Genomic DNA, 17529 nt, shown 5'->3' on the forward strand with positions numbered 1-17529 from the left:
ATTTAACATAGAAGGCTCAGAGTCCGGAGCAACAAAAATTCTGCCGGAAGAAATCAGTGGATCAAGCAGTATCTGTTATTTTTAAATCAGACATAATTTTATTTCAATACTACAACAAAGCACTATAAATAAAACAATTACAAATATCCAACTAAATTAAAATATACCCATCCTCATCTAAGGATGCAATTTATCCCCTGCAGTGTCCAAAGGTTGTGAAAAACATACTTGAACGTAACCTCAGGCAGTCAACCTCAGGGTGGGGGGGGGGTGAGGGAAGACCCGATTGTTCGCCACCAATACCCGCAGAGAGCTGGTTTACCAGGACACCCTCTTCCCGTCTCGCTCCCTTCACATCGGGCGACGAAATATGGAGCGGATGGGGCTAAAATATAAGCAGGAGGAAATAAGCAGCTTTTACACATATGTATGCAGATAGGGGCTGTAGTCTCCCGCACTCCGTGTACATGTGGTACACAACCAGTATCTGTAGGACGACAAGAGATTCAGCGGATGCTGGGAATCTTGACCAACATACGCAAAATGCAGGAGAGACTCAGCAGGTCAGGCAACATCTATGGAAAGATTCAGGCTGAGACCCTTCATCGGGACTGAGGAAAAGGGGGTAAAGGTGGTGGGAAGAGGGGGAACAGTACAAGCTAGCAGATGATGGGTAAAGCCAGGTGAAGGGGAAGGTAGCTTGGGGGTAGGACAATGAAGTAAGATGATGCGATAAGTGGAAGAGGTAAAGGCTGAAGAAGGAATAGGGAAAGACAGTGGAAAGTTTTCTTCGTTCTATAACAGTTACTTGTACCTTGTGCTTTATAGAGTTGATTTTATATTTAAACCTATTGTGCACTTTTTGTTTTTGTTTAATGTGTTCTTTATGCCTGTTGTGTTTTTTTATGCTGTATGGGATCCAGGGAAACAATAATCTTCTTCTTTACTCTCCTGTATTAAAGAATGACAACCAATCTTCAATCATAAATCTTGAATGCCCATCCTACATGGTCCCAGATTTGACAGTTTAGCAGGTCATCTCAGAGAACAGTTGAAAATCTGCTACTTCATTGTGGATCTGCAAAGTCAGACTTTATTTCCTAAAGTGTTTAAATGATGGGTCTTAAATTAGGCACCAATCTAATAGTTTTGTGATCCCCTAACCTTTCCTTCCAGGTTTATTTTAATTAATTTTGATTAAATCAATTTTAATTCCCTGTTGCCATGGTAGAATTTGAACCCCTACCATAGGTCTCTGGCTAATAAGAACATTAACATAACCATTATGCCATCATGCCTGACTCACCTGAAGTTATTGGGTAACAGGAAATGCATTAAGTAAATCAATAACTGCATTTCTGTAGCCTCAGTAAAACAAAATACACTGCTGTAGTCGCACACATCTACTGCATTACATATATAGTAACATTACATCAAGATCACATATATGTTCTGTTACAATGCAACAATTAATTAAAGAATATAAAGGTGAGTTACCGATAAGACCATAAAATGTGGGAGCGGAATAAGGCCACTTGGCTCCTCAAGTCTGTTCCATTATGGCTGCTTTTATTAACCCTCTCACCCCCATTTTCCTGCCTTCTCCCCGTAATCTTTGACACCCTGACAATCTGAAAGTGTACATTTTTATATTTTTATATTTGCAATTGGTTGTAAGTGATAAAATAATGAAATACTTATCATGCAAGATAATTTGATAGTCAATTCAAACATTTAATTTTGACATTTTACATTGTATGAGCAGATAATTAAATGCAAATATTAAAATAAAAGTTAACTTCAAAAGTTTCATTTCTGTAGCATAGTATAATACTTGGAAAATAATCTCAGAATTGAGAGTGTTATTTCTTTCCACCTATTCTATAATCCCCTTAGTTTACTGCCCAACAAAGAGAACTTATAGGACCTTGCCTGACCGAGAGTGTATCTGATCAGACAGAGAATATCTTTCATCTGAGACAATTCCTCAAAATAAACCACCAAGCTCTTAGACCATTCCATGATTCTGATTTAAGATCGCTCCATCCCGAATGTTTTGACTAAAAGGAAGAATTTACTGTAGAGAAGGGGTGCGGGTATTGTAATTACAAGAGATGCTGCTGGAAGAAGATTAAACAGAAGTCAGAAAAGAAAATTTGCAGAGTACATGATATCTTGGGGCTTGATTAATCGGTTTTATCTAGGAAGAAAAGAGAATTAGAGAGATAGAGAGATAGATAGAGAGAAAGAGAAAAAGAGATATAGAGTTAGAGTGAGTTCATGTTAGTGTTTGAGTTAGGAAGTTAGAGTTAGAGATAGTTAGAGTGAGTGAGAGAAACCTCCAACTTGTTTCAGAGGTGAAGTACTCCCTTCACCCACATCCTACTTGTTTACATGATCTTGAAGTTACGTAGTATTCATGTGATTTTTGCAGTTTCCTTTTTGATCACTCCTCATTTTTCTTTACCACACAAGTCAGATTGTGCTAGTTTCTACTGTTTTTCTCTTTTAAAAATACACTGGAAGAATGAAAGTCTTCTGTTTTCCTTGGTTTTTGTCACTTGCTTCCAACTATGTAGGTGATATATTCCTCCATCACTCTTCAAGAATTAAAATTTTGTGTTTGTTTCCTAAAATGAAATAAAAGAAAATAGTTCTGATGTAGCCAAGTTCCATTTTGCTGCTGAGATGGTCTTGTGTAGTCCATCTGCTTCTGCTTATATCTACAGTAAAACAGACACCCCCCCCCACCAATACAAAATAAAACATGTTCCAGCCATTCAACAGGGAAGTTAAAAAACTTGATGCTAAGCTGAAGTGAAACTATTGAGGAAAAATAAAATTGAATTGAATTGACTTTATTATTTATATCCTTCATATGCATGAGGAGTATAAATCTTTACATTACGTCTTCATCTAAATGTGCAATGCGCAATTTATAGTAATTTGGAATAAATAGTATGCACAACAGGATAGTCAATATAACATAGAAATACAGTTGTGTCAGCGTGAGTTCATCAGTCTGATGGCCTGGTGGAAGCTGTCCCAGGGCCTGTTGATCCTGGCTTTTATACCGCAGTACCATTTCCCAGATGGTAGCAGTTGGAATAGATTGTGTTTGGGCTGACCTGGGTCCCCAATGATCCTTTTTACACACCTTTCTTTGTAAATGTCCTGAATAGTAGAAAGTTCACGTCTACAGATGTGCTGGGCTGTCTGCACCACTCTTTGTAGAGTCCTGTGATTGAGGGAAGTACAGTGCCCATACCAGACAGGGATGCAGCCAGTCAGGATGCTCTCAATTGTGCTCCTATAGAAAGTTCTTAGGATTAGGGGGCCCACACCAAACTTCTTCAGCTGTGTGAGGGGAAAGAGGCACTGTTGTGCCTTTTTCACCACACAGCCAGTATGTGCAGACCATGTGAGATCCTCGATGATATTTATGCCGAGTAATTTAAAGCTGTTAACCCTCTCAACCCCAGATCCATTGATGTCAATAGGGGCTAGCCTGACTCTATTCCTCCTGTAGTCCACAATCTGTTCCTTTGTTTTTGTGACATTGAGGGAGAGGTTGTTTTCTTGACACCACTATGTCAGGGTGATGACTCCTTCTCTGTAGGCTGCCTCATTATTATTTGAGATTAGGCCAATCAGTGTAGATTGGAGCTGTGGGTAGCGACACAATTAAGGGTTGTGACAAAATACCAAGTTATCAGAAGATTGAGGCCGATAAGAAAGACAATGGGGGAACATTCAGAAATGTTAATGGGAGACGAGAGAGATTAACGAAAGGAGACACAGTTCCGAGTATTGTCAGACGGGTTGCTTTGAACCTGAACTGTTTGAAGTTGATGGACAGGTGATACCCCAGCAGGGGGATAAAAGGAACAGGTTCGCTAAGGCAAGACACACCATGACACCACGAGATAACGAGACCCTGGAAAAGTGGTGTGCCCCCACAAGTTGGTGGGAGTTTTGGAGGTCTGGTCGCAGGACCAACCATAGACGCACAGGGTGAGAAGGTACGATCGGCAGGAACCTGGTGTGTGTGTCCACCCTTGCCTGGGTGCTGGGTTCACCACAGAAGAAAGATTGTATCCGGAATGGAGGGGTCACAGTCGGTGACCTCAGAAGACATTAAAAAGCGCTCGTGCCGAAAGCTAACTGCGAAGATCAAAGGTCGGTCTGAATCCGATTTGCATATTCATTCTCTCTCCCCAACGGCACAACAGCGATTACTGCGAACTGAACTAAACTGAACTGAACTCTGTGTCACCTGAGACTGATCATTTTACCCCTAGACTGTGATAGAGCTTGATTGATCCTATTATCCTAGTTCTGAGTACATGTGTGTTTTACCATTGCTAACCTGTTGCATTTATATCCTTATGATTAGAGTACTGTGTTGCTTATTTCTTTAATAAAACTTTCTTAGTTCCAGTAATCTAGACTCCAACTAAGTGGTCCATTTCTGCTGGTTTGGCAACCCAGTTACTGGGTACGTAACAGGGTATACAGAGAGTAAAGGAGGGGACTTAGTACTCAGCCCTGAGGGGCACCTGTGTTGAGGGTCAGAGGGGCAGAGGTGAGGGAGCCCACTCTTACCACCTGCCGGCAATCTGACAGGAAGTCCAGGATCCAGCTACACAAGGCAGGGTGAAGGCTGAGTTCTCTGAGCTTCTTGTCGAGCCTGGAGGGAATTATGGTGTTGAATGCTGAACTGTAGTCCAAGAACAGCGTTCTCACATAAGCATCCCACTTCTCCAGATGTTTAAGGATGGTGTGTAGAGCTGTGGCTATTGAGTCATCCGTCGATCAGTTGTGTCGGTGGACGAATCGTAAGGGATCCAGTGTGGGTGGTAGCATGCTGCAAATGTAGTCTTTGACCAGCCTCTCAAAGCACTTGCTTATTATTGAGGTGAGTGTGACAGGATGCCAGTCGTTCAGACATGTTACCTTGGTCTTTTTAGGTACCGGAACAATGGTGGATGTTTCGAAGCACGAGGGCACTCTACACTGGGAGAGGGAGAGGTTAAAAATGATTCTAAGAAATGTTTTAAAAAGGTACTGTGGCAGTGGGGAGAGAATTACTGAGAGTTGTATTTAGTGTGATTGGATATGCATTTACCAATGATGAGTGAAGGGAATGGGGTTGTAGTTTGAAAAAAGATAATGTACATTGGAAGTGGTGAAGAGGAAAGGAAATTCTGCTGAGGCTGGAGAATACGTACACAAGTAAAGAAGGGATGAGAAAATGAAACTGTTTAATTCAAGGGAAGGGGAACAGCAAGTATTGGGATGGATAGTGGCTGGTGGAGATATGTTGTCAAATAATTTTCAGTAGGGTGAATGAGCCAGAGAAAGGAGATTAGATATTGGCCAATGAGGCATAGTGATGAAAACATCTGGAATAGGATCTAGCTTGAGTACAAAAGCCAATCCAAACATGACCTCAGTGCAAGAGAGTATCATTTTGTTGCTGTCTGACCAATCTCTTGCCAAGAATCCTTGCTTGGCCTACACTGAATGCCCCTTCATGTCCCACTTGTAAAGCTTTGTTCCTTATCTAGGATTTTTTCCGTCAGTTCGTGTGAGACTAGATCTGGAGGTCATAGGTTTAGAGTGAAAGGTGAAATAATTAAAGGAAACATGAGGGGGAACTTCTTCACTCAGAGGGTGGTGCAAGTGTAGAACAAGCTACCAGTACAAATGGAGGGTATGGTTCAATTGTAACATCTAAAAGAAGTTCAGATAGGTAAATGGATGAGAAAGATATGGAAGGCTAGCATCTGGATACAGATAAAAGGGACTAAACAGAAAGCTGTCAGAAATAGACTAGATGGGCCAAAGGGCCTGTTTCTGTGCTATAATACTCCATGTCTCTACAACCATTAGGAAAGAATAGAGTCATTGAGTAATATAACAATTTCCTGTCTGTTGCAGTTTGACTCCAGACTGAAGATCGCCAATGTCTTCCATAGCTAACCCCACCCAAAGCTGAGGTATACAGTCAGGTCTCTTTGGATTCCTGTCTTGAGACCATAAAAAACAAGGATTTCGATAAAGTTTACTTCAGATCCCAATCCTTTTCAAGACGTCTGTGGATCTGACAGTGCTTGCTGGAATAATCCATGTTATTACCAATGCTATTCAGTAGATGGCACATTGCACACACCTCACCAACACAAAGTCAGGTTATCCTCTACTGACTGGAATTTGGAGGATTGAAAAGCGATCTCACTGAAACATGGGGTTTTTAAAGGGATTGAAAATAACCATGGGAATCTATCAAGAAATCCTTCCCAGAAGCTCAGGAGAGAGGCCTCAGGGGTATGTAATTCTGAGGCTTCTCTTCTTCATTGTTTCCAGCTTCATCATCCACTTTCAGCAATCAGTGACGAAGTCATCGGGCATTCCATACTCTTTATCTTTGCCACCCAGAAGGTCAAGGGCAGACGGTACAGGGAAGTACCTCCAGCTGCAAGTTCCCCTCCAGAGTCACATATCTTCATTTATAAATATTTTACTAGTTATTTATTGTCATTCAGTCTAAATCCTGCAGTCTCCCGCCCTGTGGGAGTGTCTTTTAGCAGAGGGTCTATAGTATTTCAAGTCAAGGATTTGCCACAACCTTCGAGGGTAGTTAGAAATGGGCTTTAAATGCATAATGTATGATGACACTAAGAACCCCTTTTTGTACAGTAAGTCTCACTACCACTGGTGCACCTCTGTAGCATAGCGGTTAGTGCGATGTTATTACAGAGCAGGGTGTCAGAGTTCAGAGTTCATTTCTGATGTTGTCTGTAAGGAGCTAGAAGGTTCTTCCCTATGAGTGTATGGGCTTCCTCTGGGTGCTCTGGTTCCCTCCCACAGTCCAAGGGCACTTTGTTTAGTAGGTTAATTGGTCATTGTAAATTGTCCTGTGATTAGGCTATTGTTAAATAGGTGGGTCGCTGGGTAGATTGACTTGTTGGGCTGGAAGGACTTGTTCCATGCTGTATCTCTAAATAAAAATTGTTAGAGCAGAAATTGTAGAAAATGGAAAGGATTAGTGTGTTGCTCTGGATTTCCAGCATCTGCAGAATCCCTACTGTTGTCAGTTGTTCCCAAATTCTGTAAAGAGAGTAAATGGACTATTTTTCTCTACTCTTTTTAAACTTTGCTCATTGTAGATCATCCATTCCGTCTTCTGCTGTTTTTGAACCTAGTGGGACATACTGCAAAAAATAGGGTTCTTATCATATGTGATACCTTTGGCAATTGATCAACAGATCACTCGTGAACCCCTTGTACCTACAATAATTAGCTTGGTAATCTGTGCACTTCAATTTGTTTGCTTAATTTTGACAGAACCCAACTCCCTTTTAGTTAAATATACTGCATGCCTATTTTTTGATGTGGAAAATCAAATATTTCAAAAATCCTGGCATCAAAGATGCGAGCAGAAATACTTCGTACTTTCTTTCTCAATTGTCTATTGTATCAAACATCTTGGCCTAGAACTCGACCATGGATGTTTGTGAGAGGAGGAGGGCTGGTCATGGGGCAGACAACCCCATCACCAACAGCAGCTTCCAATACCTTATTGCTGAAAAATTAAGGATCTCTGCTGAGAAGATGTAAAATGGGTTACACCTGCGGTCAACTTCAAAGACTGGCCCAGGACAGAGGTCTTTGGTGAACCGCTGTCAGCAGCCATGCTCCTGTAGGGGTGAGGGGCTTAAGAGAAAGCTAATGAATCCCCACTTGGATATAACAAGATTGTGCAACCTGCAATTCCAGCTGTCATGGGCAGTGAGGTTGAAGCTCATCACTCATTCACAGTGCACTGAAGTAAAATATCTGAGTTGTAGTGGTTAAATAAGATCCATAAGGAAACAAGCGTAGCTGACAAAGAATCTACTGATGCCGAATGAATTGCACTGGGTTTGCTTGGAAATATTGTATTTACATTAAGCAACACGCAAGACTTTATATTAAGAAAGTTTCTTACACTGGTACAGCTGAGTTCGGTCTCCTGCTCCTGTGACGGAGGTAGTGAGAGATGTCCATTCTGTAAATAAGATATCAGATTGTTACCACACAATTTCAGCATTGAGCATCACTGCAAGTGCTGTCAACAAACAAGGTAAAACATTTTCTCTGTTCCTCCTTCCACTGTCTGACCCTGCATGGTGTTTCCAGCACTTCCTGACTCTACTTCAGTTTTCAGTACTTTTTGATTTTCCTCTGTTTTTCTGTCAAAGCCTCTCATAGTTCTGTGGACCTCAATTAAGTCTCTTTTACTTCAAAAAAAAAACACTCCATTTTACCAGTCTCTCTTCAAAGATGGTTCCCAGGACCAACAACATCTTCCTAAATCTACTCTGTATGCTCTCCTTTGTTATCATATCCTTCCTGTGGTGAGGTGGCAGAAATACACTCAGTGATCCATCATTGATCAAACTGATGAAGATAAACGAGATTGCATGTGCTAGACATAGACACCAGACTTTGCAGATGCTGGATAACTTGAACAACAAACAGTTGATTTATTGGGCCGAGACCCTTCATCGAGATATACCCCAGGCTACTGTGGGAGGCGAGGGAGGAGATTGTTGAGCCTCTGGCAATGATCGTTGCATCATCAATGGGGATGGGAGAGGTTCTGGAGGATTGGAGGGTTGCAGATGTTGTTCCTTTATTCAAGAAAGGGAGTAGAGATGGCCCAGGAAATTATAGACCAGTGAGTCTTACTTCAGTGGTTGGTAAGTTAATGGAGCAGTTCCTGAGAGGCAGGATTTATGAACATTTGGAGAAGCATAATATGATTAGGAATAGTCAGCATGGCTTTGTCAAAGGCAGGTCGTGCTTTACAAGCCTGATTTAATTTTTTGAGGATGTAACTAAACACATTGATCGTTATCATTGATGAAGGTACAGCAGTAGGTGTTGTGCATATGGATTTCAGCAAGCATTTGATAAGGTACCCCATGTGAGGCTTATTGAGAAAGTAAGGAGGCATGGAATCCAAGGGGACCTTGCTATGTGAATCCAGAATTGGCTTGCCCACAGAAGGCAAAGAGTGGTTGTAGACGGGTCATATTCTGCATGGAGGTTGGTGACCAGTGGTTCTGGGACCTCTTCTCTTCGTGATTTTTGTGAATGACCTGGATGAGGAAGTGGAAGGATGGGTTAGTAAATTTGCTGACGACACAAAGGTTGGGGGTGTTGTGGATCGTGTGGAGTGCTGTCAGAGGTTACAGCGGGACATCAATAGGATGCAAAACTGGGCTGAGAAGTGGCAGATGGAGTTCAACCCAGATAAGTGTGAGGTGGTTCATTTTGTTAGGTCAAATATGATGGCAGAATATAAAATTAATGTTAAGACTCTTGGCAGTGTGGAGGATCAGCGGGATCTTGGGGTCCGAGTCCATAGGACACTCAAAGCTGCTGTGCTGGTTGACTGTGTGGTTAAGAAGGCATATGGTGTATTGGCCTTCATCAACCATGGGATTGAATTCAAGAGCCGAAAGGTAATGTTACAGCTGTATTGAACCCTAGTCAGACCCCACTTGGAGTACTGTTCACAGTTCTGGCCACCTCACCACAGGAAGGATGTGAAAACTATAGAAAGGGTGCAGAGGAGTTTTACAAGGATATTTCCTGGATTGGGGAGCATGCCTTACAAGAATAGGTTGAGTGAACTTAGCCTTTTCTTCTTGGAGCAATGGAGGATGAGAGGGAAGGGATGGAGCAAGAGCTGGTAGATGTTGGCAAAAGCATGGAATAAAGGAAGGGACGCAATCTCAATGACTCTCCACAAACACTTATGTCAGGATGCTGTTCATCGACTATATCTCAGCATTTAACACCATCAATCCCACAATCTAAATTGAGAAGTTACAGAACCTGGGCCTCTGTACCTCCCTCTGCAATTGGATCCTCGACTTCCTAACCAGAAGACCACAATCAGTGCGGATTGGTGATAACATCTCCTCCTCACTGATGATCAACACTGGTACACCTCAGGGTGTGTGCTTAGCGCACTGCTGTACCCTCTCTATACCCATGACTGTGTGGCTAGGCATAGCTCAAATACCATCTATAAATTTGCTGATGATACAGTCATTGTTGGTAGGATCTCAGATGGAGACAAGAGGGTGTACAGGAGTGAGATATACCAACTAGTGGAGTGGTGTCGCAGCAACAACCTTGCACTCAATGTCAGTAAGACGAAAGAGCTGGTTGTGAACTTCTGGAAGGGTAAGACAAAGGAACAAATACCAATCCTCATAGAAGAATCAGAAGTGAGCAGTTTCAAGTTCCTGGGTGTCAAGATCTCTGAGGACCTAACCTGGTCCTAAACATTTCGATGTAGTTATAAAGAAGGCAAGACAGCGGCTATACTCCATTAGGAGTTTGATGAGATTTGGCATGTCAAGAAAGGCACTCAAGCGGGGGACGTCACGTGATGACGTGGGATTGAGACATGTAAATCCAGCTCTCCCGTAAAAAATCAGCAAATTACCATATAAACAAAGCAAGGTTAATAAATACTTTCTGAAAACTATTTATAAACTTCGCAAGACTACTTTATGATATGCCTCGTAAACCGCGACAGAAGAAGTCTGTCGTTGTGAAGTTGCCGCGAGATGGGAAGAAAAAAGGGCCTACTGCAGTGATGGAGCCTTGGATTCAGGTTGGATCTCCTTCAGAGGAGACGCATTTTATCTCTGGCATAGAAGAACAGGGAGCAATGGCGGCAGTAGCGGTCTCTAGGAAGAAGATGCTGGAAATGCGCATGCGCAAAGAAGTACGCATGCGCAAATCAACACAACTCAAACTACAAGAACTGACGGCCAGGGCAAGTGAAAGTGACTCAGAGTCAGAATTGGATTCCGCAGAGAATACAGTTGAAGAAGAGGAAGAACTGGAAGAGGCTGGAAGTAAAGGAGGCGACAGAGACATAAGAGAGGCTTTATTGCAAGTAATGGCTGAACTAAGAAAATTAGGAACAGAGCTTAGAGACGTGAAGATGTGCTATGATAAAGCTATGAAAAGGCAGGACAAAATGGATAAGAAACTTCAGAAGATGGAAAGAACAATGGAGCATATTAACGATAGAGTGGAAAAAAAACAGACAATGATATGCTTGTCTGGAACACGGAAAGAAATCGACTCTTGGAGAAAGTGGACGTGTTGGAAAATTTTAGTAGACGAAATAATATTAAAATTGTTGGTCTTAAAGAAGGTATAGAGGGAGACAATCCAATAGAATTTTTTCAAAGATGGATCCCGGAAACCTTGCAAATGAAAGAGGAAGACTGATCAATTGAAATTGAGGGGGCACATAGAGCTGTAAGACCAAAACCACAAGATGACCAATATCCACAATCAATTTTAATAAAATCCTTAAGAATTCAAGACAAAGAAAGGATTCTACAGTTGGCTGCCCAAGCTGCCAAGAATAGAAAAGGGCCATTGATGATAGAAGGGAAGAACATTTTTTTCTACTCTGACATAAGTTATGAGCTTTTGTAGAGAAGGAAGAAATTCAATCCAGTGAAAAAAGTCCTATGGGATCACGGTTATCAATTTATATTGTATTATCCTGCAACTTTGAAGATTTTTTTGGCTGGTGGAGAAAAAAGATTTTTTGACGATTACTGGAAAGCGGAGGAGTTTGTGCGAGATTCTTTGAATATTCACCAGATACAAGAACAAACCCAGGGGAGCGAGATGGATTGAAGACGAATATTGGGTCAAGGAATAGACCTGTTGGATTTTTAAAGGCGGATGATTATATAATTATATTATTAATTATATGAGGGAGGGGAAGAGAGGTTAAAATTTGAGGAATACTAGCTGGGAATAGTAACATTAATTTATATATATATAATTTTTTTGTCATGGAGGAGCTGGAATAAATACTGACCAATCGCTAAGCTATTCATGTGTGCAAGCGTGGCAATAGCCACGACCCACAAAATGGAGGGGGGTAGTGTTGTGTATCTTTTCATTCACAACATTAGTAGGGAGGTATTTTGGTTTTTTCTTTTTTTGTATCACATCTATCTTTTATTTCTTTCTTTTTGCCTGCATGATTGGGAGGGAAATACATAGCAAGATGGTGAAGTTCAAAGAGATTCCCCAAGGAACTATGAGAGTTGAGAAGTTAAGTAATGTTTTAGATTGGAGTAACTTTGTTAAGAATAATGACTAATCTATTGAATTTTTTGAGTTTTAATGTTAATGGGCTTAATGGACCGGTGAAAAGAAAAAGAACCTTAACACATATTAAGAAAATGAAGGTAGATTTAGCCTTCTTACAGGAAACGCATTTAACAGAAACAGAACATCAGAAATTAAAGAGAGATTGGGTGAGTAGTGTTGTTGCAGCTTCATTTAATTCAAAAGCGAGGGGAGTAGCAATTTTGATCAATAAAACGTTACCAATTAGAATACAAAATGTAATAACCGATTCTGTGGGGAGATATGTGATTATACACTATCAACTTTTTTCTGAATTATGGACTTTCATGAACATTTATGCACCAAATGAAAATGATGCAAAATTCATACAAGAAGCTTTTTTGAATTTGGCTGATGCACATGAAAAAATATTAATAGGAGGAGATTTTAATTTTTGCCTAGACCCAGTCTTAGATAGATCAACTAAGGCTGTCACAAAATAGAAGGTAGTAAAACTAACTTTATCATTGATGAAAGATTTAAATTTGATTGATATATGGAGAAGAATTAATCCTAAAGAAAGAGATTATTTATTCTATTCTAATAGACACAAAACTTATTCAAGGATAGATCTTTTCCTATTATCAATGCATATTCAACACAGAGTGAAAAATATGGAACATAAACCAAGAATATTGTCAGATCATTCTCCTCTGTTAATGACAAAAATAATGACGGATAAGGAAGAAGTGGCTTATAGATGGAGGTTTAATTCAACATTATTAAAACGTCAAGATTTTTGTGATTTTATGAAAAAGCAGATCCAATTTTTTTTGGATACAAACTCTCATTCAGTGGATGATAAATTTATACTGTGGGATGCGATGAAAGCATATTTGAGGGGTCAGATAATAAGGTATACGTCTAAAATTAAGAAAGAATATATGGCAGAAGTAGATCAGTTGGAAAAAGAGATTACAAAATTAGAAAAAGATTCTCAAAGACATATGTCAAAAGAAAAACGGAGGCAACTTGTCATTAAGTTACAATATAATACGCATCAGACATACAGAATGGAAAAAGCAATCATAAGAACTAAGCAAAGGTATTATGAGTTAGGTGAGAGAGCATATAAAATTCTTGCTTGGCAGTTGAAAACAGAACAAGCTTCCAAAATGATAAATGCAATTGGAACAAGTGCAAATAAAATTACTTATAAACCTTTAGAAATTAATGAAACCTTTAAAAGTTTCTATTCTGAATTATATCAATCAGAATCACAAAATGATGTTAATGGGATAGAAAGGTTTTTAAATTTGATTGATATATGGAGAAGAATTAATCCCAAAGAAAGAGATTATTTTAGAAGTAACTCTTCCAAAATTGAATTCGGAAGAACAGAAGGGATTAGATATGCCTTTTACATTAAAAGAGGTTGAAGAAGCTTTAGGATCACTCCAAAGTAATAAACCTCCAGGAGAAGATGGTTTTCCACCTGAATTTTATAAAAAGTTTAAAGATTTATTACTTCCTCCTTTTATGGTTAATACGTCAAGCAGAAAAAATACATAAACTCCCAGAATGTTTTTCAACAGCGATTGTAATAGTATTGCCAAAAAAAGACAGAGATCCTTTAAAACCAGCTTCATATAGGCCCATTTCTTTGTTGAACATGGATTATAAAATAATAGCAAAAATTTTATCAAATAGATTATCCAAATATTTACCAAAATTAATACATATGGATCAAACAGAATTTATTAAAAATAGACAATTGGCAGATAATGTAACTTGGCTACTCAGTATAATTCATTTGGCACAAAAAAGGGAGGAGATGAGTATAGTAGTAGCCTTGGATGCAGAAAAAGCAATTGATAGGTTGGAATGGGATTTTTTGTTTAAAAGTATTAGAAAAATATGGGTTAGGAACATCTTTTATAAACTGGATTAAAACTTTAAATACTAACCCTAATGCTAAAGTAGTGACAAATACTCAAATTTCAACACCATTCCAGTTAAAAAGGTCAACTAGACAAGGTTGTCCATTATCACCTGCTTTATTTGTACTGGCGATAGAGCCATTAGCAAAACTAATTAGAATTGATCCAGATATTATGGGTTTTAGAGTTAACCAGGAGGAATATAAAATTAATCTCTTTGCTGATGATGTTTTGATTTACTTAACAAACCCACAGCATTCGTTACATAAATTATCTTCTAGATTGGATGAATATGGGAAAGTATCAGGGTATAAAATAACTTGGGGTAAAAGTGAAATTTTACCTCTTACTAAAGGAGACTATAGCCAAGGTCGACTAGCAACCCAATTTAGATGGCCGGTAAATGGCATAAAGTATTTAGGTATAAGACTTGATAATGATGTAAAGAATTTGTATAAATTTAATTATTTACCACTATTGAAAAAAGTTCAAGAAGATCTTGACAAATGAACGATACTACCAATAACATTAGTGGGTAGAGTCAATGTTGTAAAAATGAATATATTTCCTAGATTACAGTATTTGTTTCAAACATTACCAATACAATTGCCACAGAATTTTTTTCAGGAGTTAAATAAATGTGTGATAAAATTTCTTTGGAAAGGTAAGATGTCAAGAATATCATTGGAAAAATTGACATGTAAATTTGAATTAGGAGGGTTACAACTTCCAAACTTTAAGAATTATTATAAAGCAAATCAACTTAGATTTATTGCATCTTTCTTTGATGATCAAAAACCAGGATGGATTAGAATAGAATTAGATAAGATAGGAGAAAATATACCTGAAGATTTTATATATAAATGGGAATCTAAATGGATATGGGAAAAGAAAGAATCTACTATATTAAAACATTTCATTGATCTATGGAATAAGATAAATGTTGATAATGAAATACAGAAATCTTTATTAGCAAGGAGACCTTTGTTCCAAAACAGACTTATTCCTTTTACAATGGATAATCAACTTTTATATAATTGGTACCAAAAAGAGATTAGATCTATAGGAGACTGTTATGAACGAGGTATGTTGATGTCATTTGAACAACTAAAGAATAAATACAAAATATCAAATAACACTTTCTTTTGTTACCTTCAATTAAGGGCTTATTTAAAAGACAAACTGGGTCAAACAATGTTTTTGCCAAAACCTAATGAAATTGAAATTTTAATTCAAAAAGGAAAAATTAAGAAATTTATTTCTTGTATGTATAATTTGATTCAAAAACAGACAATTAAACAAGGAATCCACAAGTCAAAACAAAAATGGGAAATGGATCTGAATATTAATATTGATGAAACAAATTGGTCAAGACTATGTCTTGACAGTATGACAAATACAATAAACATTCGACTTAGATTAGTACAATATAATTTTTACACCAATTATATATTACACCACAAAAAATAAATAGATTAAATTCAAATCTATCTGATCAATGCTTTCGGTGTAATCAAGAAATTGGCACTTTCTTACATTCTACTTGGTCTTGTTCTAAAATTCAACCTTTTTGGATAAATTTAAGAGTCTTATTGGAACAAATTACTGGAACTCAATTTCCACATAATCCTGTATTATTTCTATTAGGTGATATTGAAGGGATAAAACTGAAACTTAATTTGAATAAGTATCAGAAAGAATTCATAAAAATTGCACTGGCAGTAGCTAAGAAGGCTATAGCAGTTACTTGGAAATCTGATTCGTATTTACGTATGAATCGTTCTAACAATGAAATGGCTAGTTCTATTCCACTCGAAAAAATTACTTATAATTTAAGAGATAAATATGAAACATTTTTGAATATTTGGCACCCTTATTTACAAAAGATAGGATGGCATATTTAGTTGCTCCGATGATAAAGATCTTGGTCCCTTGGGGAAAGTAATATATAAATATACTAAATTTATTTTGAATCCCATGGAGCATGTGGAAACCTTCCAATATCCAGGTGGTTCTCTTTTTTCTTCTCCTTTCTTTCTTTCTTTCTTTCTTTTCTTTTTAGGTAGGAGTATATATCGGGGGAGGGGGTTAAGGGGGGGAGGGTAGATATTATCTTTTCATGTATTCACTTTGAAAACTCAATAAAAATTGTATTAAAAAAAAGAAAGGCACTCAAAAATTTCTATGGATGTACCCTGGAGAACATTCTGACAGGCTGCATCATAGTCTGGTATGGGGGGAGGGGGACTACTGCACAGGATTGAAAGAAGAGAAGGTCGTAAATTTATTTGGCTCCATCTTGGGTGTTAGCCTACAAAGTACCCAGGACATCTTCAACGAGGGGTGTCTCAGAAAGGCAGCGTCCATTATAAAGGACCTCCAGCACCCAGGGCATGCCCTTTTCTCACTGTTACCACCAGGTAGGAGGTACAGAATCCTGAAGGCACACACTCAGTGATTCAGTAACAGCTTCTTCCCCTCTGCCATCCATTTCCTAAATGGACATTGATCCTGTGAACACTACCTCACTTTTTAAATATATATTATTTTTCCGTTTTTGCACAATTTTAAAAAATCTATTCATTATACGTATACTGTAATTTATTTATTTATTTCTTCTTCTTCTTCTATATTATGTATTGCATTGAACTGCTGCTGCTACATTAACAAATTGCACGGCACATGCTGGTAATAACCTGATTCTGATTCTGACCAACCCAGGGCAGAGGATTACGGTGAAATGGTGTCAGCAGCCCCAGTCAGGGTGCTGGTCTTAAGTAAAAGGAAGCAAGTTATATTTCTAAGTCAGGATAGTGGAATCTTCAGGTAACACAATTTCATTATAACTGCTGCAATTGTTCTTGATGGTAGATGTCAAGCCTTTGGAAAGTGCCTTTGGAGCAGTCTTATGGATCTGCAAAGTAGAATGTGTTCCTAACTAACCCACACCGTGCAGCTTTCATGGGTGTTAATTGACTCTGTATCACATTGGTTTAGCAGGGAATTTGCCAAGCACTCTCTGGTCTGAGGAAGAGAGATTGGAAATAAAAATGTTTTCGCAGTTGAACAAGTTGCTATTTCATCTTATACAAGGACATCTGCCAGAAGACTTGAAATCTTGGCAATTGGTACCTCTAATAAATCAAATGTAAGATGACATACTAATTAAAAGAAACAAAGAAAGTAACAGACCATATGAAGTGCTGGATCAGTAGGTGGATTGTGCTTCATTATGCAGTACGTAACAGCGTCGTGCACCGTGGTAAAAAGCTGAGACTTGCTGATGTTTTTCCCGAAGAATTCCCCTTGTTCAAACTGCTGAATGATAGCCCCTGAAAGAAGCAAAATTCAATTAAGAACATATTTTGATCTGAAGTGCACTCTGACCTGCAAACAATTAAGCAGAGAGCTGGCC

The 17529-nt window shown here is 38.7% G+C and overlaps 1 protein-coding gene across 2 annotated transcripts in view; it reads right to left on the bottom strand.

Annotated features, from left to right (window-relative positions):
- Positions 1-75: 75 nt before the first annotated feature.
- Positions 76-17529, bottom strand: part of LOC140211224 (solute carrier family 26 member 6-like) — a 150168-nt gene continuing 132714 nt past the window's right edge. For both annotated transcript variants that reach the window (XM_072280844.1, XM_072280843.1), the window contains exons 19-21: positions 17307-17446; positions 7994-8053; positions 76-2630 (exon numbers count right to left, since the gene is read on the bottom strand). In XM_072280844.1, the coding sequence (XP_072136945.1) occupies positions 2610-2630; positions 7994-8053; positions 17307-17446 (221 nt within the window). In that variant the 3' untranslated portion in view covers positions 76-2609. The remainder of the gene's footprint in view (positions 2631-7993; positions 8054-17306; positions 17447-17529) is intronic.

This window comes from Mobula birostris, chromosome 16, assembly GCF_030028105.1.
Source record: "Mobula birostris isolate sMobBir1 chromosome 16, sMobBir1.hap1, whole genome shotgun sequence".
NCBI classification, from domain to species: domain Eukaryota; kingdom Metazoa; phylum Chordata; class Chondrichthyes; order Myliobatiformes; family Myliobatidae; genus Mobula; species Mobula birostris.